This window comes from Chiloscyllium punctatum, chromosome 9 (genome assembly GCF_047496795.1).
Source record: "Chiloscyllium punctatum isolate Juve2018m chromosome 9, sChiPun1.3, whole genome shotgun sequence".
Lineage (NCBI taxonomy): Eukaryota > Metazoa > Chordata > Chondrichthyes > Orectolobiformes > Hemiscylliidae > Chiloscyllium > Chiloscyllium punctatum.
Genome location: NC_092747.1, coordinates 82,463,155 through 82,490,952, shown reverse-complemented (window position 1 = coordinate 82,490,952; position 27,798 = coordinate 82,463,155). Strand labels below are relative to the sequence as shown.

At 40.2% G+C, this 27,798-nt stretch overlaps 1 protein-coding gene across 1 annotated transcript in view; it reads left to right on the top strand.

The window, feature by feature from the left end:
• The first annotated feature begins 11,253 nt into the window (after window positions 1-11,253).
• The window catches only part of gpc6a (glypican 6a), a 1,024,509-nt gene continuing 1,007,964 nt past the window's right edge, over window positions 11,254-27,798 (top strand). The window contains exon 1 of the mRNA XM_072577902.1: window positions 11,254-11,482. Within this exon, the coding sequence (XP_072434003.1) occupies window positions 11,320-11,482 (163 nt within the window). The 5' untranslated portion in view covers window positions 11,254-11,319. The remainder of the gene's footprint in view (window positions 11,483-27,798) is intronic.

Below are 27,798 nucleotides of genomic sequence, written 5' to 3'. Positions count from 1 at the left end.
AGGCGTAAACCCTTCCTGAAACGTTGATTCTCCTACTCCTCAATTGCTGCCAGACCTTCTGTGCTTTCCCTGCGTCACACTTTTCGACTTTGATCTCCAGCATCTGCCGTCCTTACTTTCTCCTTCTTTTAGAATTGATTCATGTAAATGGGCATCTCATTTTAGCTTGATCCAAGGGTGGGTGTCACTATTCTATTAAATTCAAGATAATAGTACAGCTAATATTACAGCCTAAAATGATGAATCTATATGGGCCAGGTGGAATAACGTGCAATATTAAAGACATGCGCAATTAGCATTTCGACACACACAGATAAAAGTAAATATATTCACAGCAAACACTTTTCACGTTTGAGACTCCATGCATTTTTGGATTTCAACATTCTTGATGTAGCAGTTGGAGATCAGTAAGTTTCAAGGGAACAATCTGTTCAGAAACAGGGTGTTATCAACCAATTTGCAAATCTGCAACTGGTACAAGAGTTCATTGGGCTTTCAATACTCATGCCACACCCCAGGAAGAATAAACAATCATTAACAATAAATAAACATTACCACCGTTGACAGAAGAGAATTGTTTCATGTTACCACCAGAAGGAAATCTATGACAGTAAAGGACTGGTGGAGATATTTTCCCTTCTTACCATCACTGAAAAAGTCACTAAACATTGACACAGAAAGCAAATACTGACGTTACTGACTGATAAGAACAAGCAGTGTAATCCACTGTGATTATTGAAGAAAACTCAGTTGAAGTTGTTCAGATAGTACTACAGCACAGTGTGCACAATTATACAGAAGATTTGGCTTAGTTGCCAGATGATGAATTGGAACAAGCTGAAGAGCAAACATTTCAATACTTTGCCTTTCATACAAGAACTAATAGTAACAATGGCAGAGATAATGCTAGGCAAGTACAGATTCTCTCAGAACACAACTGAGGATGTGAAAATGTCTAGTTCATCAGGAAGACACGTATGGTGGGTTAATGAAGACATTTTACCTCCTCAACAAGTTGAAGTAAAGAGCTCACATGCTTCAGTATGGATGTATTAGTGGATTGAGTATAATGTTTTTCTGGAAGAAAATGAAGACGAGATGCGTGTAGCTCCATGTAAACTGGACTAATGTTCACAGATTCAGCATCACTTCAAAAAGAATAAATGTCCGCATTTAAAAATCTTGGTTACTGCTAGGAAACATGTATCAACAGATCAGACAGAGCTCAGAACACTGGGTTGACCAGACTTGGAGATATGCTGGGCAGAAGAGGGTGCTTGAAATACTGGGGTCAGGTTGGGAGTGGAGGGGGCCTCAGGACATTAGGCTGAACAGACTGGGGGGCATATTAGGTTGAGGAAGGGACTTGGAAGACAGGGCTGACAGACCCAGGAATGCGATGGCTGGTGGAGAAGCAAGCTGGATCTTACCGGCATAATTAGCTAAGAGTGGATTAGTTAATATCCAACACATAATCTGAACCATTCAGAAATTCTTGACCATGAACCTCAGCCTGAAGAGTGCACAGGGGATTAAGGTAACCCAAGCATTCAGTAAGTTTCAGATTGAACTGGTCTCCATCCACCTGGAATTTGGCATTGGTACTAGATACTGAACCCGCTCGTAGGATCGTGTGCCTCAGTTTGAGTTGTCTGGAAGACATTCCTTTTGTGTTATTTTTAAATGGTGCAAAGGGATATCCTGTAGGGGCGGATGCTGAATACTCTCCACTTCCTCATGTTTACCTGGATATAGGGCTCACTCAAGTGGCTCCTCCATCACTCCATCATAGGTCTGAAGCTGATGCACGTGACCATTCCATGCAATACGGCAGTTACACTGGGTGCCAGGCTACATGTTCTTTTTTTGTATCCCGTGTTTCATGTTTATATTTTTATTTGCAGCCCTGTGCTTAATTTCTTAAAGGGGATGCTTTAAAATTTTTAGTAGCACTTCACCCCTATGCTGCTAATCTATGAGCACCCCATATGGGAGGTGGGCAGGGGATCTGATTGGAGGACCTCCTGGTAGGCCAGGCCAAGCTGGCCACTGACAGGCAGTAGGCCCTGGATAGAGTCATAACACCTTATCGAATGCATGCCTTCCATCTCATCACCCCTAATAATTATGTTTTAATTTAATTTTTATAAGTTTCTATTTTTATAAGGTCTTGAAAGCTGCTGTCAAACTGTAAGCACTAAGGTAGGTTATGTTGGAGTCTGGCAGAATAGGCTGCCAGATGGGGTAGGATCTTAAAAATGTGTTGCTGGAAAAGCCCGCAGCAAGTCAGGCAGCATCAAAGGAACAGGACAATCGACATTTCAGACATAAGCCTTTCTTCAGGAAAATGTTTGAACGTAGTCCGGAGTCCATGCGGGATCAGTCGGTTCCGTAGACAGGTGCTGAGGAAGGAGATGTGGCTGTGGTAGCGAGTCTGTTTGAGGATGTGGCTGAAGAGCTTCTGTGCAGAGGCGATGACCTGGGGGGTACAGTGAGAGAGGGACTCACAGCTTCTTCAAGGAAGGCATCCTTGCAAGAGGATTCGCAGTAGGTTAAAATCAACTAGGAGAAAGTGAGGACTGCAGATGCTGGAGATCAGAGCTTAAAAATGTGTTGCTGGAAAAGTGCAGCAGGTCAGGCAGCATCAAAGGAACAGAAGAATCGACGTTTCGGGCATAAGCCCTCCTGAAGAAGGGCTTATGCCCGAAACGTCGATTCTCCTGCTCCTTTGATGCTGCCTGACCTGCTGCACTTTTCCAGCAACACATTTTTAAGCTCTGTTCTCCAGCATCTGCAGTCCTCACTTTCTCCTAGATGGGGTAGGATGCCAAGCAGTTGAGGTAGGAGGGTCTGGGGTGCAAGGTCGCAAGGGAGCCAGGTAAATGATAGAGTGTTTTAGTAGGTCATGGTGGGTGAGAAGTTAAAAATCACACAACACCAGGTTATAGTCCAACAGGTTTAATTGGAAGCACACTAGCTTTCGGAGTGTCGCTCCTTCATCAGGGGATAGTGGAGGGCTCAATCCTAACACAGAAAATTTATAGCAAAAATTTACAGTGTGATGTAACTGAAATTATACATTGAAAAATTGATTGTTAAGTCTTTCATTTGTTTGAATACCATGATAGTTTCACTTCTTTCGTGGTGGGTGAGAGATATTGTTTCTGGTATACTGGGGTGAATTTACTTGTCATGTTCTGGGGGTGGGGGACAGGTCAGCAGATGTAGAGAGCTGTTAGCTGGAAGTGGGATGGTGACAGAAGCAGTTTGTGTCTGCAGCAGATGACAGGAGGTTGCTAGGAGAGTGGCAGGTACATTATGGGTGCATATCAGCTGGGCCTGGGGCAATAGGAAGCAGGGAAAGGACAGGTTGGGATATCAAGTGGGCAGTGTCACAGCATGTCTGGAATAGGGGAAGGAGGGGTAGTGGATGTGGATGGAATATGGATGTCAAAGCCTGGTGTGGAGAGGCAGTTTGGTCCAGAACAGAGGAGGAGGGGGGCTGGGTGGACTGTCAGGTCCTGGTAGAGAGGGATGTTTCAAGTCAAGGTCTGAGAGTATAAGTGGACTGGGGGAGAGGGAGTTGGGTGATGTTTGAAGTATGGGGTCTGTTGAATACTTTCTCACGAGGGAGGAAAAGTCACATCATTAAACACATAGTCTGAGTAACTATTTACTTCATGTTATTGGACCCTCTGATATTTTTAGATTCCATACAGTATGGAAATAGGCTCTTCAGTCCAACAAGTCCGTACGACCCTCCAAAGAGCAACCCACCCAGACCCATGCCCTCTGTCTAATGTATCTAACACTATGGGCAATTTAGCATGGCCAATTCACCTGACCTGCACATCTTTGGACTGTGGGAGGAAACCCACACAGACACGGAGAGAACGTGCAAACTCCACATGGATGGTTACCGGAGGCGGGAATCAAACCCAGATCCCTTGTGCTGTGAGGAAGCAGTGCTAACCACTGAGCCGCCATGCCACCCACTCTGATGTCCCTGATTTAAATGGATTCTTCTGGAATGTCCTAGGCATAGAAGAATTAGTCAATGGAATCTTCCATTTCCCAGGGAGTTCCTTCAGAGTCTGTTATAATGGGGACTCTACATGGTAGCTATGAGGAGCTCCCATCTGTGCTAGAATAAAGATTGTCTGGCCAATGAAAAATTCAGACTTTGTTACAGTGCACCATTCAAGAGCCACCTGAACAATTATTGTTCATTTTAAAAGACTGGAAAGGAAGATCCATGGCAGAATTCCATCTGACCATTGCAACAATGGCAATGTCATTAGATAGATAATCTAGGAGCCCCATCGAATACACATTGGTCAATTCCGACCTCAAATGTTGATGGAATTTAAATTCAACTTAATTTAAAAATCTGGAATTGAAAGCTAGTTTTCTGATGGAAAATCCATCTCATTCAAGATTGTTCTTCCAGGAAGGAAATCTGCTATTCTTACCTGGTCCGGTTTACATGAGACCTCAGACCCAGAGCAATATGTTTGACTCTCAATTGCCCTTTGAAATGGCCTAGCAAATCATTTAGATGGACATCAAGTACGCACCTTGCCAATGAGGCTCACATCCCACAGAAGAATTAAGAAAAATCCAAGATTTCAGCCACCCTCAATATTTTTAAGTGATAAGAGTGTCGAAATGGGAAAAAAATATGTTTTAATGTCACTGTGAGCTTTCTCCTGAATTGATTCGTGTAAGTCCAAGCAATAAATGGTCAATACCTGAAGACTATGCAACATTCCTAGAATGTGAAAGATTGAATTGCGAGAAGATAAAAAGAAGCAGAACAGGGCGAAAAGACTAACATAAAAATTTGAAGATCTATACCAACAATTTAGCAGATGCTGTATTGAGACTGTGACCAGCAGGATTGCCAACCATTATAGGAACATAAAACATATCTCAAAAGTAACTACCAAGGTACTTACATTGTTGCATTGCTTGCCTATCTTTTTATTTCATGAGTAATTGTCAATTAGTCTTCAAATATAACTGAAATAAGTCAGAGCAGCACAGTGTCTCAGTGGTTAGCACTGCCGCCTTGCAGCACTAACGGCCTGGGTTTGATTTCACCTTTGGACAGTTGACTGTGTGGAGTTTGCACATCATGTGAGTGGGCTTCTTCTGGATGCTCTTGTTTCATCTCACAGTCCAAAGAGATGCATATTAGGTGCATTGTGCAGGGAAATGCAGGGTTATGGGGATGGGTGGGCCAAGTTGGGATGCTCTTTGTAGGATTGGTGTGGACTTGATTGGCTGAATGACCTGCTTCCATTTTGTATATATGTGATGATTCTAACTTCTCGAAGACTGGTATCTTATCACTAAGTCATCCTTTATTTACACGTGTACAGTAACACGAACACAGTTAGTATAAGACAGCTCCTAGAGTGAACAGAATCCACGACACTCCATTTATATCTGCCAGCTAGGTTAACAGCGCCAATCAGGGAACTCGTATTCTATGAGGTCCACCTGGTTGACGTTTTTCCAATCACTACAGTAAAATTTTTCTCAAACTTATAAGGAGAATGAATGTGAGTTGGCATGTTCTCGCCACAAGTTGATGAAAAGGTTGCACATTAGTAAAAGATAATTTCATTAGATGTGCCATTATTTTGGCAGCAAATCCTGGCCAATTTTTTTCGTAAGCAAATACATGTGAAACAGTTTTATTCCACAGAATTATATTTACAATGATGAGCAGCTTGTAGCCCTCGGCTACAGAGGCATTTATTAAAGACAGTGTGCATTAGTAGTCAATAATCCAATGGATAGATCATATTTAAAGTCTCCAGATTGTCCAGGAATTAAAAACTAATCTCCTTACAACTGCTAAAAGCGATTTAAGAGAAAAATTATAGGACCATTGAAAATGTGATGTTTTTAGTTTTCTTTGAGTTTCTTTTTCTTTTCCTTTACGCATCTCCAAAAATGTATAACAATAAAGAAAGCTATGTGTCGGGAATGTTTGGCAGTGGGAAGTCATGTGCCAAAACCAGAGATATGTTGAATCAGAGTTGGAATCTTTAACATATAGCAGCTTGCACATTATCACTGATTCAATGTGTGCCTGTCCATTAAACCAGGTAAATCTTCATGGACCGCATTTTGAGCAAGTAATTGACAGCAATTGAATTTCTGACAATGACTTGATCAATAATTGTCAACAATTATAGAAATTAAGCAACCTTGATTAAAAATCTGGATATGGGAAGTAACTATTTTTATGTCACATCATATCAGAAAATATTTAAGGGTAGATTGGGAAGATCCAACTTTTTGGAGCATAACTGCATCTTAGCCAAAAAGCATGTATGAGTGTGAATTCACAGGACCTTACGCATTTTGCACACACAATAAATCAGAACATTCCCAGACACAAATAGCTATGACCACACAGTTATTGAGACCTGCAGCACAGAAGAAGGCTGGACAAACCACTTCACTACTCTAATCCCATTTTCCAGCACTTGGCCTATGGCCTTGTAAGCCTTGATATCACACGTGCACATCTAAATGTTTCTTAAATGTTATGAGGGTTTCTGCCACTACCACCGTTACAGGCAGTGAGTTCCAGATTTGAACTACATTCTGTTGGAAAAGGTTTCATCACATTTCCTGTACACCATCAGATCCTTACTTTACCTTCCAAAACTTCCTCCCCAAAATCCCAAGCCTCTTAACATTGTATGGACAAGTATCCATGTATAAAATATTCAATTGCCAATTTATAAATCATATCCTTTCAATCAATTCTTGCCTTATCTTTGACCCTTATGTCCTACTTTTTTAACCCCACTCTATCTCTGCATCTCAGGGAAGGGTCCACCACAGATATACAAGGATGACACCTGGGATCTGCGACTGGTTTTCTGCAACATAAACCAGTCTTACTGTCCCAGGAGGTGATTTGAACCAAGGTTTGAACTTACTTAGTGTCAATGGTAAGGTGGAAAGAGACAAACTAATTTGGCTATTTGGGGAATCTAAGATTATGTAAACATAGACTAAAAGCACTACAGCCAGGTTTTTTAGGAATGAACTTAAATAAAACATGAATGATGATAAACATTTGGAATTATTTTCCATAAAAGGCAGTCAGTGCTGGTTCAATTGTTGATTGTAGGTCTGAGATTGAGAGATTTCCCTCAAAAGCAGACTGGGATATGTGACAAAGGCAGGTAAATGGAGTTAGGTCAAAGAGCAGCTCCTTGAACACTAAGGCAGGTTCTCAAGGCTAAATGGCCTACTTCTGTACCTAACCTCTCTAACCCTGCCTCATACTCCCCTCAATTCCTTGGTCTATTTCCTCCCTCACTTTTTCTTCCCTGTTCTCTTCTATCCTTTTCTTCCTCCCCCTTCCCAATCCATTTTTCCTTCTGCTCTCTTCTCTGTTTGCCTTCCCGCTTTGATTTTGCTTCCACAACTCTTTTTTTTTCCCTACCACCTCTCCTGCATCCCCACCCCATCACATGGCAGGTGTCAGTTATGACTCAGTTAGTCAAGGTCGTACCTCTAATGCATCATGTTGCCAGTTCATGATTCTATTCTGGAGACTTGAGAACAGTGAAGAAAGTGTTTGACATGCTTGTCTTTATTGGTCAGTGCATTGAGCATAGAAGTTGGGAGGTCATGTTGCAACTATACAGGACATTGGTTCAGCCACAATTGGAATATTGTGTGCAGTTCTGGTCTCCTTCCTATATGAAGTAAAACTTGAAAGGGTTCAGCAAAGGTTCACAAGGATGTTGTCAGGGTTGGAGGGTTTGAATTAGAGGGAGAGATTAAATAGACTGAGACTATTTTCTCTGGATCATTGGAGGCTGACGGGTAACCTTATGGAGGTTTATAAAATCATGAGGGGCATGAAATAGGGTAAATAATCAAGGTCTTTTCCTGGGGGTTGGGGAATCCAAAACAAGAGAGCATAGGTTTAAGATGAGAGGGAAAATATTTAAAACAGATCTAAAAGGCAACATTTTCACACAAAGGGTGGTGCGTAATAGGGTGGGCTGCCAGAGGAAGTGGTGGAGGCTGGTACAAATACAACATTTAAAAGGAATCTGGATGGGTACATGAATAGAAAAGGTTTAGAGGGATATGGGCCAATTGCTGGCAAATGGTACTAGATTAACTTAGGATATCTGGTCAGCGTGGACAAGTTGAATTGAAGGGTCTGTTTCCATGCTGTACCTTTCTATGGCTCTAGGATTTAAGCATAGAATTTAAGGCTGACATTCTAGTATTATACTGACAGAATGCTGCACTGCTTGAGATGTGTCTGTTCCTCCATCCTGACCCTTTCATTTTTCCTTGTCTCCTGCATTTCTCCACTAACCCTCCAGTTTTTTTACATTTTACATTTCTCTGCAAACCCACCATCATGTCTAACTCATTCCCTGTCTCAACTTTATTCCGTCAACCACTTATTGCTGGGTCGAAAGGCTGTGGTTTCTACAGGAAGCTTCAACTTGTAATCTGAGATGACCCACTAGTGGAAAGAATTGAATGATACAGCATTTTTTGTAGCTTTCTTGTTTGTCAGATAATTTAAGTGAATTCCAAAGGTTTTGTAGCAGGTTTCAGTGGAAGAATTATTTGTTCCATTCTTCCCTAAGACAACACCAAATTAAAAAAAAAATCAGCTTGACCAATCATTCCACTCCGTGCATTTTTAGGTTGCCTGAAGGAGACTTCTTTTAGCGACACAACAGATTTTGCAGTGCCTTTTTAATTAGATTAATTAGATTCCTTACAGTGCGGAAACAGGCTTTTTGGCCCAACAAGTCCACAACCGACCCTCCAAAGTGCAACCCACCCAGACCCATTCCCCTACATTTACCCTGACTAATGAACCTAACTCTTTGGATGTGGGTATCACTGGCTGGGTCAGAATATATTGTTCATCCCCAATTAGAAGTGAAAAGGTGGTAGTAAGCTGTCTTCTTGAATTGCTGCAGTCTGTTTGCTCAGCAAACCTGCAATGTCATCTGGGAAGAAGTTCCAAGATTTTGACCCAGTGACACTAAAGCAATGGGGATGTAGTGTCATGTCAGGATGGTGAATGGCTTAGAGGGGAACTTGCAGGTGGTGGTGTTCCCATGTATCTGCCCTGCCCTTCTAAATGGTAGTGCTCAAGTAGCTGTCTAAAGAGCTTTGATTAATGTTGCAGTCTACCTTGTGTAGCTGCGCAAAGCATCAGTGGTGAAGTGAGTGCATGTATGTATATCTGACACCAATCAAATGGGCTGATTTGTGCTATATGGTGTCTAACTTATTAAGTGTTGTTGAAGTTGCAGTCATCCAAGCAAGTGGAGAATACTCTATCACACTCTTGACTTGTATCTTGTTGATGGCATAAGGACTTTGAAAGGTTACATACTGAGTTACTCACTGCAAGGTTCCTAGTGTCTGACTTGCTCTTATAGCGACAGCACTTACAGGTTTGTGCAGTTACATTTCTGGTCAATGATAACTTCAGGAGGTTCATGTTGGTGACTTCAGTGATGTCAAGTGGCAACGGTTAATTCTCTTTTGTTGGATTGTTGGAGTTATTCATTGCCTGGCACTTGTGTGCCACAAGTATTGCTTGCCATTTGCCAGTCCAAGTCTGGATATTGTCATGGTCTTCTTCAATATCTAAGAAGTCACAAATGGTATGAATATTGTGCAATTAACACTGGACATCACCACTCCTGACCTTCTATTGGATAAAAGATCATCTTGTTTAATGCCATTATCCTGCTCTGTGCCACATAACCCTGCTTATTATTTTTTCCAAATAACAGTCAAACTCCCTTTAGAAAGCATTGACTGAATCCACCTCCATCACACTCTCGGGAGCCATATTCCAGACCCTAACACTTGCTGAATGTGTCGGTTAAGTTTTTTTTAATTCAGTCTATGTGGAATGAAACATTGTAAGACATTAATCCAGAAGGGAACACCAGTAAATCTTGCAAATGATTCATTCTGGTTACATTAAACTCGAAATTTTAACACTGTTTTCTCTCTCCACAGATGCTGCCAGACCTGTTTCCAGCATTCTCTGTTCTCATTTATGGTCCGACATGTCTTGGATACATCAGCAAGGAACTCCAGGATGACCAGTATGTTTATATCCAAGTATTACTGCCTTTCTACCAGTCCTTCCCATGTGGGAAACCAGCGCCTATTTGTATTGTTTTCGTGGAGAAAATAAACATGTCATCACCTTCTCATTGCAGCTGTAGAGTTGGAGTTCGCACTATTGGATTAGGATTCACAGGCTGCTGCTGCTGAACAGTCAGGAACTGAGGTAGAGACATGGTGTAGCCTAGTATCTTCACTCACCAACTGACCACCAGCAAGAAATCAGTCCTCATTCCTGACGAAGGGCTTTTGTCCGAAATGTTGATTTTCCTGCTCTTCGGACGCTGCCTGACCTGCTGTGTTTTTCCAGCACCACTCTAATCTCCAGCATCTGCAGTGCTCACTTTCGCCTAAGAAATCAGGCACTCCTATTTCTTTGTAAGTCGGGGTGGGGGGTTAAGTGAAGTCTGGGAACATCGCTTTGAAATCCCGACCGCGGTTGAAATGTGCGTGCAGTGCAGCGCGGCTGCGGAACAAGGTTAACCAGAGTAAGTTGAAAAGATGTGGCTCGAAAGGGTTGCATTCACTTCACTTCTCACTTCTTCACTTCTCCGCACATTCGGAAATCCAGTCCTGGCTTTGCCTTGAGCCCTGTCCCCGGGATCTGGGAGAGCATCCAGAGGCGGAGAGTGTTTTTCATATATATATATATATTCCAGGATCTCTATTACTCCGAGCTCGCAGTCTCCTCGAGTGAAGTTCACTGATCGGGATCTTACACACACACACAGACAGACATGAGGGTGGGCTCAACTCTGCAGCATTCAGAGTGCAGAGAGAAAGAAACCACTTTTCTTGCTGTGTTTTCGTGAATCGCCTAATCCCCTCCTCTCCCCCTGCCCCTCACTGGACTATCTGCATGTGTGTGCTTATGTGTGTCTCTGCATCTATAGTCCCCTCTCCAGCCGCTTTAGGAAAGGGGCGAGCTCAAGCTAGTGGATCAAGCTATTAGCAGCGATTACTACCTGGACAATTCTGCTCAGCTTTGTGCTCGACAGGACTTTTCCAAGGGAGTTCGTCAGGGAATTTGCGTGTGTCTGTGTTTTAGGTGCTGAAGGAGGAGGAGGAGGGGGGTGGGGGGTGGGGAGGTGAGGTGTCATCAACTACAAGAAGAAAAGTGGATTTCCAACAAGAATCCTGCGTACTCTCCTGACCATGTCCTGGATCTGTGCTGTATTGGCGGTGCTCTGCACTTTAGTGACGGTCCTTGGTGGATCGGTGCTGGGTGATGCGAAAGCCCGGAGCTGTGCTGAGGTGAGGCAGGCTTACAGTGCGAAAGGATTCAGCCTCAGCAACATCCCCTATCAAGAGATATCGGGTAAGCACACTTTCTCAAACTGGATAGCGGGGTTGGTTAGCTATCTCACAAGCTAGCAATGGTCCACAGACTTCGCATTGACCTTTTTGGTTTTTAACAAGTTTGGAGCTTTTTTTTTGTGTTGCGACTTCGGCCAGTTAAGATCGTGGTTAATGATCATGAATGGAATGAAGTGGCAACACCAGCTTGTACTGAGTTGTGAAGTCCAAGGATATTTAGAGAAGGGCAATAAAATCTGGCCCAGCCAGCGAAATCCAACATCGCATAAATAAATTCAAAAAAACAGGAACAAAGTTGAAAAGCAGCACTTTTTTTGTGTGTGTTTGTAACTGTAAGTTTTAATTTCACACAATGGTCAAAGGAACGCTTTACTGTACAAGTGATATTCACATCCAGAAATGAGTTGTTGGATGTAAAATACAAGACTGATCATGTGGCATAAACAGTTTTTTTTGCCAGTACTTGAAAACAGCAGTATAATAAGACGTTTAGCTGCGACTAGCTTCACTGAGAATGAACCCAATGTATTTTTGTGTTGTATATTGTATTTAGTGTTGTTTGTAGATGAAGGGGTCTCTCATATACATGTGAAGTTTTGGCCATAATATGCGTATGGAATCCAAACAGTCTGTACAGGAACCATTGCTAATTAATTTTCTGAGTTGTGTAAAATTACTTTTCTACTTTACAAATTTCTGTTATTTCAGCAGAATGTGCCCACAGCAAAGTTGGGACCTGGGGTTATTGCCAAAAAATAATGTATAGTAGTGGATGCACAATAGACAATAGCCCCTGTCTGACGATATTGGTGATCAGGCACATAAAATACAACAAGGGGGATTTAAATATACACATGTCTAAATTGTTTAAAATGTTAAGGCTTAGTGCTGCTCCCGAAAGTACAAAATTAAGGCCAACATAACTCATGCACAACTACAAAATGAAGAAATTTGTCCATGTTGAGACTCTTGCATTTGGATCTCAAGACAGCTCATGAGTGTTTTAATAATGTTATGAAATAATACCTGAGACAGACTAAATTAGAATGCATGCTAATACAGAATAGGCAAAAACATTGTTTGTATTTTTTCAAATCAGACCTGCATATAATGTAAATCAAAAGTCTGACAGTTTTACTTTGTAATCAATACCTATTACTGGTGTACACATGTAATAAAAACTCTTGTGTATTATCACTTCAATTTATTTTAGTGTAATCGCTTAATCTCACATTTTAAAGATATCTGTTGATTTATCAAGATTTTGTGCAGTGGGGACCTAACATCAAGGTTATAGACTGGTTTACTTTGAGTTTCGTTCTGTGGTTATGCTCAGATTTACAATGTAATGTACTCAGTATTGACTTTAGAATCCAGTAAACAGGTAAACACTATCAGATTTTTGTGGAAAACCTCTGGGTGCTGTGAAAGCAAAGCTTCTAGATTTCCAGTGAACAGAATGTTTTTGATGATTTTAACTGTACGTCTACTGGGCTTCATTCACCACCTATGCAGACTACTGAAATGTTGGCACTGTTACTGTTTATACATCATGTTGATAGCCTTCCAAATATGAGCTCAGAAAACAAATTATATCCAACTGTCATATGAAGAGTAGTTCTTATTTATAGCTGCAATGATCAATTTTTGGACAGCATTTCAGATAAATTAACCAGTGTTCATTATATATAAAGTGATATTTATGTGTGATACAGATGCTTTGAATTTACTTTAGCCGTAAAATAGTAAAAATATGGAGAATTAATGATAGGGTGAACACCAGCTGTTTTTACTTTTTTTATGGACTTACTGTCAGCTGTATATTTACATCAATTCTGGGGAAGCCAAAACAACCATCTTACCTCGTAAAGATCTAAAAGTACGGGCACTGTCTAATGCTATAATAGATTCCCTTTCTTGTCTTTTTCAGTTGGCATTTCGTTATTCATGACTCTAAAGTCAATAAACTTTATGGAGAACACACTTTGACTTTCAGTCCAAATGATGAAATGGGGAAGTTACATATTAAGGAGGAGTATCACAATAGTGTCATTAACCATCATGGTTTCTTGTGCTTATCCAGGTTGTGTAATGCTTTCTGTCAACTTGGTGGCTTGATGGTAAATGAACATTTAGCGTGAGCTCTAGTTATTAGCATTTACTTAACAGAACCGGTGTGAAAGTAGTTTCTTTTTCATGTAGTCCTATGGCACTTTGTCCTGTGAATACAGTATTCCTGTGATTGAACTCAACCAACATTTGGAAAGAGACTGTTTGAGAATTCTGTAGCACAGTTTATACTGAATGTTTATAAACTGGTGGATTTCCTCTGCTGTTCCTTATGAATTTGTATGAATCAGGTTTGAATATTCTGAATGTTGTTAAATTATATTTTATTTAACAACAAAATAAATGGAACAACACACTGGAATTATAAGTCAAATCATAATAAAATGGAAGATAAAATAAGTTTTTTAGCACATTGAATACTTCAACTTCATTTGCCAATGGAAAATTTTAGTCAAATGGAATTATATACACTTTTAACTTTGAGTTAATTAATAAATAGGTTAAACTAACTCCACTGTGATGTGGATTTATACTCTGACAAGAAAAACCTTCATTTTAATTTGTGCCTCGTTGATCCAGGCAGTAGATAATGATTATGTGCTGCCTGAATTGTTAACTTACGTTATCGCAATGTATTTTACAGTTGGTAAAAACTGATGTTTTCCTTTAAACTGACCCGACTGAGGAATAAATGGAAAACAGATTGTATCCTAGGAGAGCTTCATGCACAGAAATCAATTGGGAAACGTGACAACAGTTGGATCTGAGTGACCAGAAGCACAACAGCATTCACAATTGCAAGGGGAACACTTAAAAGCACTCATCCTTTTTTTAAAGCACATTCCTCTGACTGGTTATGTTACCAAAGGTGAAATTGGTGGGAGACTGTCCTGACTATGGTGTCTACATCAGTTATCTTTGTGAATACAGCTAGCAAGACAAGGATAATCACTCACAGAAATATTAAGAACGTAATGAACCAAAATATGCCAGAGCAGGGCACCTCAGGATTGCACCATGAGTTAGATATTTTTCCTGGTCCCTTCAGCTCAAAACTGCACTATAACTCACTGTGATTGCAAGCTGATAACACCGGGGCAAGGGTAACAGGGCACCTGGGACTTTGGTAAACAGCAAGGCCATCATTTCATCTCAACATTTAGAAATTCTGAAAGAAACAGAGGAATGAGGGTAACCAAGAGGAAAAGCATGTACAAGAAGAGAAAAAAAGAAAGATCCAGACAGTTGAGACAGAAAGGAAAATTAAATGTAAACCATTGAAATCATGAGCTATTTACAATGTATAAGAATAACCCTCCAATATTTGAATTGCTTTCTTTCTTGCTCAGAATGACTGATTCACAATCATTAAAAATGATCCCATTTTTGGTTATTGCACCTTTTAGTGGCAGGTTTTATGGACTGTTAATGTGCAAATACATGCATTCTTTCAAATAATGGAGTGGATACTGGTGAGAAGTTATTTGTGCAAATCAAGTGGAGGAGTTTCTTAAATCAACAAGCCAGTTCTGGAGATTCTCAAGGAGCATTGCATCTTTTCATTAACTGGACATTTGCTCAGCTTCAGAGATTGCCTTCCCAAACTCTCTGCTGTCATTTGCATTACCTGTCCAATCAGATGACCAAGAGCTATGAGTTTCCAAGATTTGTGACAGTAAAGTGCTCCTGCAAATTTCGGCCCAAATATTTAGATGCAGCACTGTTGGAAGTCTGTGATACGTTTGATTTTGAATAATCTATTAAGAGATAATAAACACTGCAAAAACAATGAGTAAAAACAACAAATATTTCTAAATCAAATTCATGTTTCCCTGCTTCCAAGTGCAATACTGTACAGAAAAATCCCTGAATATAATAACATTACTGGAATTAGACCAAAGCTGAAAGTTGTGGATAAGGTGGGACTTCAAACACTCAAGAATTAATTGAGAGTAAAGTCTGATTTTTTAAATGGTTTCAGTTGCAATCTCCATTTTTGTGAATATTAAATATTTTGTGTTGCTTTGTCCCTGTAATTGAAAACATATTTGAAACAATTTTCATGTATATCTTCTCAAATTTAAGCCCATAATTTACTTGAGGTAAAATTTACATACAATAAAACGTGAAAGCATGTCCAATAATTTTAATGTATTCATCTGTTTGTCAAAAATACTGTGCTGTACCCAGGGAAAGAGCAATAAGGTTGTTTTTGAAGCATATATTGTGGATCATTATTCTGTAATCATCGGAATGGCTAGGACCATAGGAATCTCACCCGTATCCCCATCATCTCCCAAACCAGGCTGAAAAGTTAGTCAGCAGCTTGCTGTCTTTAAGTCTGACTGCCGTACCTCAATAATATGCTGGGAACATCTTTAATAACTTGAGAGTGATACTACTGCCCCTCAGGGCTAGGAAGTCCTATCCTTTCGACAGCAATTGGCCAATCTGAATGTCTAGCAGCCCTGTATCTGAGTAGCAAAAGAATATATTATTGGCTGATACTAAGGCTGCAAGGACTACTGGAAAGAACTGAATATCTCTTTGGAATCCCTTCATTGAAAAGTGGTGGAAGTGGGATCATTGTAAATGTTTAAGGCATTATTAGTTAGCTTGTTGATAAGCAAGGGGTGACAGGGGATTGAATGGAATAATCAGAATAGCCTATTGAATGGTAGATCAGGTTTGAGGGCTGAGTAATTTCCACATACTTCTAGTTCACACATTTCCCAGACTTAAAATAATTCTAGCAATTTTGGCTGATCAAGGATTGGTGTCCCAAGTGAGGCAGTGTAGAGAGGAAATGGTGGAGTCGAGCTTTGCAGGCCAGTGATAGAGGCAGAAAAGAAAGATATAATTTGGATTGGGGGAGGAGGGCATTAGCAAGGCTGGTGGGCTGTTCAGTTTGAAGGCAGCGAGGAGACATAAAGAAAGAATATGATTGGGGAGAGGGGCTGTGCTTGAACACAGATGATTCCTCCTTCAGTGGATAACCCCACTCTTTAGCACACTTCCAAGCCATGCAATAAAACCTGCTGACTGGCAACCTTCAGTCTTCTACGTTCAATATGTTTTGGTGGCTGAGGTAGACTGAAGTGCTTCAGTGACAGGGTCTCAATAGGCCTAAGGGCAGGCCTCTGCCTTACCTGCCCGCTGTAATATGGAGAACAGATTGGAAATTGGAGGGAAAATTTTGGGATTATCACCATCTTTATTTTATATGCCCCCTTCACCTTCAAATGTTCAGTGAAATGGGAGAAGGGGCTTTAAAATTCAGCCAAATAATCTGCTCATTGGGTTTAAAGTTAGCATGTAGAGTGTGGAAAATTGGGTGGAATGATAAATAAAGTAATGCAGAGTGAGAATGTTTATTTTAATATGAGCTACTGTTGATAACCCAGTGAAGACAATTGAAGTTCAACAATAAGATTACATTGTCAGCAAAACTTCTGCTTGATCTAAGGTCTGCAGTCACAAACAGTTAATTAGTAAACCTTTGTATCATTATTTAGGTTTCATTAATTGTTCAAATTAAGCATAAATATTATCAACTGCTTAACAAAAGAAAGTACTTTGCATCTGAGTTTGCTGTCCTCAGGTGAAATTTTCTACTGGATGTATTGTGTACAAAATTAAACCTTGAAGAATTATGTATGCAATGTGTTTTATGAATGCGGTGTGTTTTTTTGATATTCCAGTGTGAGTAGAACAGAAATTTTGCATTTGGAGATTGTTCAAAATTATAGAAGTTCTGTGCTTACTTGCAAGTTTTTGGTTTGTGTATTTGGAGTGTATGCAATTAACCAATAGCTCTTTTCCCACTCTGCCGGATGCACAGAGTCCATCCATCAACATCTGTTTTTCCTGCTGAATTCTGTGTAAGAACGATGGTGCTTCGAGAAATAAAAGAGAATTTTAAAATGAAGAACTGAAAGCTTTTCACAAGGTGATGACAGAAGGCTGTCATACAGTTTTCCAGTTTTGATGCAGGAGCAAACATACTTCTGCATCCTTGAGGATGGCAGTTTACAATCTGAACTGGGTATACCACATATAATAATGATGGAAAGAAAACAACATAAAACAGACCAATAAAGGTATGGAAAATTGTCCTGGCTCAGCCTCAGTTCATGATTCTCCAGGTCACTGTCATTGTGCAAATTAACGATATATGTTTTTGTGCAGTAGTGTACACTAGGGAAGCCATTGGCTAGCTTGTTGCCAGGCCAGAAGGAGGCTCTGTTGTGCAGCTGACACCAATCTAAATACTGTATCATACTCTGAAAGAGATTTGAAAATCAGAAGAACAGATCTACTGTGGATTTTTTGATCAAAAAACTCTATTTAAACAAATAGAGCAATCTCTATTTTAATGTTTACTTTGTTGTACTATAGTAACTATCATAGGCATACACAAAAAAATTGCATTTATCCACCCACACATACCACACATATGCACGCACTCTAATGCACATGTGCACACAAACATATATACATAAACAAACACATACATTCTTACAAAGACATGCCGACAAAAAATTTTCACAGATATGCACACAAAACTGCACACTTTCACACATACACATATACACGCTTATATATGTACATACACAAAGGCAATGAAGCTGGAGATATTCGGATGTTCCTTTAGTTGTCATTCTCTGTGACAGTGTTTTGGATCTCTAATCAAGCAGAGTACTTTGAGGAATATGTGATCAAAAGAAAGATAGAGATTTATCTCCCAGAAGACTTGTGGTGGAAAGAGCTGTAAGACTTTAATGAACGATTGAACAGGAAGGAAAATGACTGCATACCCTAGAAACCCAAAAAACCCAAGATCACTAATGCAGAGTCAATATTGCACAAGCTGTCTGCAATTCTCACCAGATCTTCAATTAATTCAAACGTTGGACCTTTGCAACACTGTTTTTCTGTCTTCACTTTTGCATATATTGTACATGCATTGTACGTACACTCACTTGCATACACATGGATACAAACACACAAATACTCATTTAAGAAGAGTCTTAGAGGAGGAAAAAGGATCAGAGACGTTAGGATGGAAATGTTGGATCTCAGACTCTCAGGAGCTGAAGGCATATTTGTTGGTGGTGGAGTTATGCTCAAGAGGCAAGAATTTGAGAGGTATAGACATCAGAATCATAGAATTATAGGGTCTAAAGAAAAGAAAAGGCCCTCCAGCCCATCAAGACGGTACTAGTCAAACACAAACACTTGGCAATTCTAATCCCATTTTGAAAGAGAGATACAGAGATACAGAGGCTAGAAGTTGTGGAGGGAAAGCAACATTAAAATCGCAACATTTTTGCATTATGTCCAAAGTCCAGGGGTGATGGGACTTGGGTGTGTTAGCATATTGGTAGCAGGATATTGACTATCTACATGTTTATGGAATTTAGAATGTGTGAGATGTTGAAAATGAGAATTTAACAGTGAATGAGTCAAGGCAAGTGATTCTCAGTGATAGCTCTGACTGAATGGCACTGATGAGTGATGAGAAACTCATCCTAGGGTTAAATATGACACCAGGCTGTGGCCAGAATAGTTAAGGATGAGATGGTTTCCAGGGAAAGGATGGATTCAGTATCTGGAGTACAGGGGCCATTTCAAGGACATTCAAGGACATTTTCATCACCCCAGTGTTTAGTTTGAAGAAATTTCTGCTTACCCAATGCTGGAAAAGTTTGATGTTTTAGAGACAGCCAAAGATCGAGAGAGGCACTGCTGTGGTAGTGATTTGTTGTTAATAAGGACCATTCAGTATGTCAGTAGGAACAAAACTGATTGAACAGATTGATTCCATGAGTGAACGGGTATTCTGGACTTGGAGGTGAGGAGAGAGACATTGACCAATGGTCTTCTGGGACAGTCTGGGTCAGCATTGTGAGAAGTGAGTGGGACTGGAAGCACACAGGACAGGCACATCAGTGATGGAGTAGGATAGGACAGTTACAGAATTGCTGCTTGTAGGCAGGCAGTAATGAGTGCCTTAGTGAGACTCTCTGAGGATTGCGAAAGAGGCATCTCGAGGGAAGTTTCAAAGGAGTCAAACCTGGCTTGAGGGCAGGATTGAGGGAGGGTTGTGATGTACTGAAGGGTTGGGGCAGGGATTTCAGAAGGCAAAGTACTCCAAAACTGAGACATAAAATGAAAGGAGGCAGGACTACAGAGACAGGGAATTCTAGAGGGTAAAGAGAAAACCAGTTAAAAAGGAGTAGAATATAAAATGAAAGGAAATGATGGACTTCTAAAGTTTGCCTGTGAATGGCAACAGGAAATCTCAAGCTGGTTACAATAATTACTAAGTTGCATATATCCTTCCATTAAACAGAAAATAGAAAGACAACCAGAAAGGAAGGAGTCCGGAGTTAAAAGTCAGAATTCATTTGGTGGTGTCATTTTGACAGAGAGTGGGGCAATTGGCATGGAAACAGTTGACTCAGAGATGTGTGCTATAGTCAAGTAAAGTCCAGAAGCTGACTGAAAGCCAGAAGGCTGGACAAGGGTACTTACGGAGATATTGATGTGCGAATTGTGATCCAGGAAACATGCAGAGTTGATGGTGGGCAGAAAGGTTATGGTGATATTTGGAAGTCACTCACTGTAAAATCCAGAGCTGGTGGCTAAGTGTACTTCAGTGCAGCAGAAGTGCTGCATGGTCAGGAGCTAGAGGCCATCGCCTGGACTAGACTGTAGCTGTAGCAGCAAAGTCAGGAGGACCATTGCCGTCTGGCTTAGCAAGAGAACGTTGTTAAACATCACACAACACCAGATTATAGTCCAACAGGTTTATGGTGTAAGCTGATATATGGTCCTTTTAAAAACATGAACCAGTTTAACATTAAAGACACAGCAGCAGAGCTTTATGATGCAATCAGTATAGGAAATCACGTAAGTCTACAGAAGTCCAAGAAGGCAAATATGACAAATGATCCAGTGTTCCAGAACGGATGGTGCTGTTGGGGGATGGGAAATGATTACTCAAACTCCTAGTTAGGGTGAACATCCTGACTATTAGAACCAGGAGGACTTGCAAACAGTGAACAGAATGAGTGAAAAAGGCAGATGATGACAATGGCTACTCAAGGGTAATGATGCAGAATGAAAGTATCCCAAACAGGCTGGTTGGTTGTGATACATATTGAGTTTTTTTCTATAATCTTCATCTAAATAATTTGATTGAAATACAAATAGCAACAAGTTGACAATTACACAGGATGGAAAGAAAAAAAATACATGGAAATCTTTCAAATAGAAAGTACAGGTTCTATTACGTCAGTTGAAACATTCATAAATCAAATTAAGTATATCCACCTGAACAGAGTATTTATATTTTATCAGGATCTGTTAAGAAATGTTACCTTTCATAGTTTGTGCTGGTACCAGCTAGGAATTTGGTGCTGCAATTCTGATGCCCTGAATTTGAACCTTCTAAAAATTATGACACAAGACAAATTCAATCTTCTAAAAATTTTATTACTTTATAGGATGGTGGTGACTAGATCAGTATTTATTATCCATTCTTAATTGCCCAGAGAACATTTAAGAGTCAGTCATATTGCTGTGGCTCTGGAGTCACTTGGAGGCCAGATCAGGTAAGGACAGCAAAAGTTTTGCCATAAAATATTCTGACTACATCATGTTAGTTGGCAATGGATCATAAATAAAATTCTATATGCATGTTTTCAAAATTCCTTAGTGAAATGGCCTGATTTAGTTTAACCTGTGAAATGTTTGGCAATTGTGAAAGGGCTAAAACCACAGCTCCCCACAATAAAGACAGGCAGATGTATATTTGTAATGGCGAAAACTGCGGTATGTTCATTTAACTATAAAAGTATAAAAGCGGCACAAGTAATTGTTAATTCTGATGAAGATGTAGCACAGAGGGCTGTGAAGTTACTAAATAAATGTGCAGAGCAGTATGACTGCTGCATTTGATTTAATCATAGTGCCTGGCTGTAGTGATATCACTTTAAGAGGGAACATGCTCGTGATCTATTAACTAAGATGTGGAACATGCGACTATCAGCTTTAGTTCAGATTGCAGCATGCATTGTTGGAAACTGGCTATATGCTTTCCTTAATGATACTTGCTGAGATTGCATTACAAATCTGCCTGTTGAGCAATCCCAGGACAAATTTTCAAATAAACAGAGCCTACATCCATTTCCTAGTGCTGGTTTGACATTGGTAAATTTATGTGATTAAACACAGAACCACAAGAATGGTTCACATCATGATCAAACTGGCTTCAAGGATCTAAGTATTTTTATCCATTTGCAAGCAGTAATGAAGGCAACCAAGACTTATGCTGTTTTGGTGAAATGAAGGTTATTTACTGGAATCAGGCTGAGTTATAGCGGCCGTTTGGACCATTGAGTCTACTCTGATCATCTGAAAAGCATTCTATCTAGAACCACCCTATTCCTATAATCCCACATTTCTCATGGCTAACCTACCAAGCCTGCACATCTTTGGACTGCAGGAGGAAACTAGAGCACCCAGAGGAAACCCAAGCAGCCCATTGAGCCACTTTGCTGCCCCAAGGTCAATATTGCTGTGCTTCAAAGAGAGTTTCACAGTGTCTGAAGAAAAGCCGTGCCTGTTAACCCTGTCTCTCCCTCCACAGATGCTGCCAGACCAGCTGAGTTTCTCCAGTGTTCCCTGTGTTTCACAGTATCTTTGTATAATTTTCTTTGTCCTCTCCTGGATACTGAACATTTGAAAATTGAGGACCTGACAGGGGAGAGTTTTTTGACCTAGGCAGATACAGTGTCCAGTCCATTGTGGCTGATTTTGCAGGAGCTTTGCTTGAATGCCTGTGAAGCTGGCTTCAAGAAGAACAGTGTTTGATGATCCTCTCAATGAATCTGAGAATGTGGCTGGGTTATTGTTGAAGAATTTTCTCCTTGATCTCTTATATAAATCACTCCACAGCTCTTTGTTTCAAGCTCTGACTAATGTAGTTTGTAGGCTGAACTGACACAGCTAATCTGATGTTGGATCTCCTCATCAATAATGTTCTTCTGAGAGAGGTGGCTGTCCAGGTCTACAAACTGTTCAATATATTCCAAAATCTCACCTACTGTGCTTATGAGAGGTGGAAGTTTTGACTGATGAGGTCTGAATGTTTTGTTTTGACAATATTTATGTACAGGTCAAGTGAGATCAAGAGTGAGTACAAATCCAGTGCAGAGTGGGAAAAGACACTCTGGTCACCTGCAAACTGTATGTTGGGTATACCTGTGATGGTCAGTCTAATTTTAGCACAGAAGTGATTGAACTTGAAGAGTGTTCCATTTAGGTGGTATTTAATACTCATATCAGAGGGAAGTTGATCCTTGATGAGGTGAGTAGCCATTGTTGGGGAGATGGTAATCAATGTGGAAGCTATCACATATTTTGCTTGACCTCATTCTTAATTTTGAAGATGCGTATATCAGACCTCCCATTCAACACAGGTGCAATCCTATTGTCATGAAGCTGTCACAGGGCTGTAATAAAGTTTCTTGGACATCCAAATCCATAATGGTTTCCTGAATTGACTGTTTTAATCAGGGCAATAAATTCAATGAAGAATTCCTGGTGTTATTCTCAAAGTTATTCTTGAATTTCTCTGGCAACAAAGACCATGTCAGAGGTTCCTGTGGAAGGTCTAAAGTTGCACTGTCTTTGTGTCCTCTAACACAGGAAGTAGGTGATTGAGGAGAATATATGTTAGAATTTTCCTTGCTGTACTAAGCAGGAAATACCTTAATCTTTTCAATGGCATGATTCATCTCCCTTGTGGAAGATAGCTAGAATCATCACGTACCTGAATTTGAACTTAGGGGGATGTTAGCGGGAGAAGGTCTTTTTGGTCCTAAATCTACAAGATGAGGTCATGGTGTCTTGAAATGAGCAAAAGCACTAGATTTGCAGCCTTCAGCTGGACGTTCATCAGGACTGCAGAGTGTACCATTGTTTTATTTAACTGTTTATTTCTTGTATCTCTCCCATCAATGGTGGAGCACCCATGGATTTTATCATGAAGTATGAATATGATTGAACAAAATTTGCTTCTCTTTTCCCACTTATAGTTTTTCAATCTATTTTTTACCAGCAATGAAACCATGTTTTAGTTCTATACTTTATCTTTTGCTCATCACTACTGAGTTGAGTTCCGTTTTTCCCATTGTGCCTACAAATTACTTGATCATCCTTGTTTGTACATCAATTCTTTCAAACAAGATGGTTACAGATGAGGGTGGCCATTCAGCACACCTTGCTTCATTTATGCAGGAAAGTCCTGATTTATTTCCTTCTTCATTAGATCTGAATGTTTCTTAACTTTCTCCAGTCCTCACCATTTTTTTGTGAGACGATACCATGTATTAATTACGTTTTACGAGAAGTAGTGCTTCCTTGTCAGTCCCACACTTGATTTGTTTCCTAGTTTAAGTGTTGTTTCTTTGTTCTGTGCTAGCAAAGTAGTTTGAGTTCATCTTCCATGATAACCATTTTCCACGCGACACACATGCAGAGCCAAAAAGATGTGCAGCAAGGAAACAGACCTTTTTGTTCCAACTCATCCATACTGCCCTGCTATCCTAAATTAATCTAGTCCCATTTGCCAGCACTTGGCCCATATCCATCTAAAACATTCCTATTCATATATACATCCAAATGCCTTTTAAATGCTGTAATTGTACTACCTCCTCTAGCAGCTCATCCCACACATGCACCGTCCTTTTTGTGAAAAAGTTGCCCCTTAGGTCCCTTTTAAATCTTTCCACTCTCACCCTAAATCTATGCCCTCTAGTTCTGGACTCCCCCAACCCCAGGAAAAGACCTTGTCTATTTACCCTATTCCATGCCCCTCATGATTTTATAAACCTGTATACGGTCACCCCTTAGCCTCAACGCTCTAGGGAAAACAGCCCCAGTGTATTTAGCCTCTCCCTGTAGCTCAAACCCTCTAACTATGGCAACATCCTTGTAAATCTTCTCAGAACCCTTTCAAGTTTCACACCATCCCTCCAATAGGAAGGAGGCCAGAATTGCACACAATATTCCAAAGGTGGCCCAACAATGTCCTCCCAACACCTGTAGTCAATGCTGTGACCAATAAAGGAAAGAATACTAAATGCCTTCTTTGCTGTCCTATCTACCTGAGACTGCATTCTCAAGGAAATATGAACCGGCTCTCCAAGATCCCTTTGTTCAGCAACACTCCCCGGGACCTGACCATTAAGTATGTAAGTCTTGCCCTGATTTGCCTTTCCAAAATTTATCTAAATTAAATTCCATCTGCCACTCCTCAGCTCATTGGCCCATCTGATCAAGATCCCATTGTACTCTGAGGTAACCTTCTTCACTGTCCAGCTCCAAATTTGGTGTCATCTGCAGAATTACCATGAAGGTGGTCTCTCTGTCATCTATGCCATTGCAAAGCTGAGAAGCCCAAAGCTCTCTATTTTTTGCTACTGGATTTGATTTTTAACACTAAAGATCAGTCCTGTGACATTTCTTCTTCTGTCTAAAGTGATCAGAGCTGGATAGAGTGCTCAACTTCAGATCAAACCAGACCATTTTGTAGTTTGATTGCATCAAAAGGACCAGCATGTACATAGTATGTTTGATGAACTATAAAAAAAGGGAGAACTTCAAGGAGTATTATAAAACAAAGTGTGACATCAAACACATTAGGAAATATGAGGGTAGTATCATCAATGAATTGCCCAAACAGGTACTTTAAAGGAGTGTGCAAAGGATGAAAGATAGTTCAAGAGATGGAGAGGTTCAGAGAGGCAATACCAGATTTAACTCACAATGTGATCTCCTCTAGACTGGGAAGACAAAATGGAGACTAAGTAAATGTTTTGCAGAACACATAGGTTCAGCACACAACCGTGCTTCCTGGCCAATATTTCAGTCTCAAACCTGCTGCTATGTTCCAGCAAGGCCCAGCGCAAGCTGGAAGAACAGCATCTCATCTTCTGCTTGGGGACCCTGTAGTCTTCCGGGCTCAAATTGAATTAAATAATTTTAATAAGCCTTCTTTCATGTCTTTTACTCAGCCCCACACCCCAAGCCATGTCATGACACACACTGCTTTCAGCAGAGCCAACCCATTTTTACCTACTCATTGTCCTTGTTATTTATTTTTCTCTGTCCCTGGCTCACTATAAGTCATTGTCTGTCTGCCTAATTTTTTTTCCATTGCTCTAAACTCCATCTCCACCTATTTACACACTCCTTTCCCCACTACTCTGTCACATCCACATAAATAGCACCTTTTCCTAGCTCTAACAATTCTGAAGAAGTGTCACTGGATTCGAATAATTAACTGTGTTTTCTGTTCACAAATTCTGCCAGACCTGCTGAATCTCTTCAGCGATTTCAATTCTTGCACCAGATTTTAAGGACTTCATAGCTTAATGCTAGGTCACTGATCAAGTAGCATTTAAAACTAGAAATGCATGAGAGGCCAAAATTGGATGAGCACAGATAACTCAAAGGTATGCAAAGATGGATGAGATGAAGAAAGAGTAATGCCTTGGAATCAAGAGTGAGAAGTTTAAAATAAAAAGTGCTGCTCAGTTGGGAGCTTGATAAATGAAGGACATATTGATAAATGAAGGACATATTGATAAATGAAGGACATATTGTGTGAAGAAATGTGTAGCAGAGTTTTGAATGAACTCATGAAGCAGAATGGAAGATTGGAGGCTGACCAAGAGTGTGTTAGAATATTCAAATGGAGAGATAGGAATGGATGAAGTCTTCAGAAAGGTGGGTTTTAAGTAGTGTCTGCAAGGAAGAAACAGGGGGAAGAGAGGAGGACAGGGAGCAGTGAAAGCCAGTGGTGAAGTGATTAAAATTGGGGATGTGCTGGAGACTGGAATTGGAAGATTGCATGATAATACCCTTTTTTATATATTTGGTATAGCAATGTACACTAACCTGCATTAAATTTCATCTGGAATTTTCTTGCGCATTATGCATTTTGTCCAAGTCATCCTGGCTCCTCAGTGACATCTGCCTTTTCCAGTTTGACATAATTTTCAAACCTGAGCAATGTGCTTAGTTCGTGAAGGCAGAGGGAGCTAATTTGAACCGCACATTTCAGACATTGGCGGAGCAGTTGTTAGTAGTGACCCAGTAGTGGGTCACTCATTGCTCTGTCGATGCTGGTGGTTCAGCTGCTGATAACGTAGCTCACTGTGGAGGAGGGATTTGCTGTTTGTTTGCCTGTCACAAGTAGGAGGCTACTAGTGTTGAGTAAGACAGGTTTTTAAGGCATACACAAAATTACTATTTAAAATTTCGAGATTTGATTGAAAGTGAACTTTCGACAGACTTGTGCTTCTGAATGCTTACCTGATGGCCTTTAAAATTTTCAAAGGGAGTAGGCAGTTCCATCCTCATCCCATTGGTGGTTAACTTGGAATCTCACAGTATCAATTGGCATGTGACAGGCACACCCCAATCATCATGCACCAACGTATATGAAATCAGTTCGAGGAGTGGCCCCAAAGCTGGTTTCTGTGTCATCCTGATTTATACTGTCTCCACACTGTTTTTGCTTTCTCATGCTGTGATTGTATTTCAGTAGGCAGTCATGATCCTTTTCATAGAATTGGTTCCACTGGATAATGGAGATTAGATTCAAAAGGTTAAGGATTGTACTTTGCCTCTGAAGACTGGAAATGGACTGAAGCAGAGCAGAGAAGAGGTGTACTGAATAAATCTCAAAAGGTTATTGAAAATTTGATGGAATGGAAAGAGTGTAAACAGGAGATAGTAACACACCCATTGCACTAGAAATAGCACCACAAAGATAAGAAAAATATCATGTTAGTATTGAAATGGACACACACTTAATAGCAGCAAGTAATGCTCCAGTGATTTCCTGTATTACAATCCTTGTGGCTTAATATTGTGTTTCAAGTAAAATGACTGGGAGACAATGTAATGTGGGAATAGTTTTGATATAATTGAACATACTGACAAAAGTTGTAAGTGTAATGTGCATGACTGATCATAAAACAATTTTGCTGACTTAGTTTATTGCTTTAGCACATCGTAATAAGACTAGGAAAAGACGAGTTGATCTAGAGGATTGGTTTGCAATGATACAAATTGGAATTTACAGCAAGGTTAGCATTAAGGAGATTCTTAGATAAAGCTGTTAATGTGCTAATCTTCAAACAGAGCTGAATGAATATCTGTAGGAAA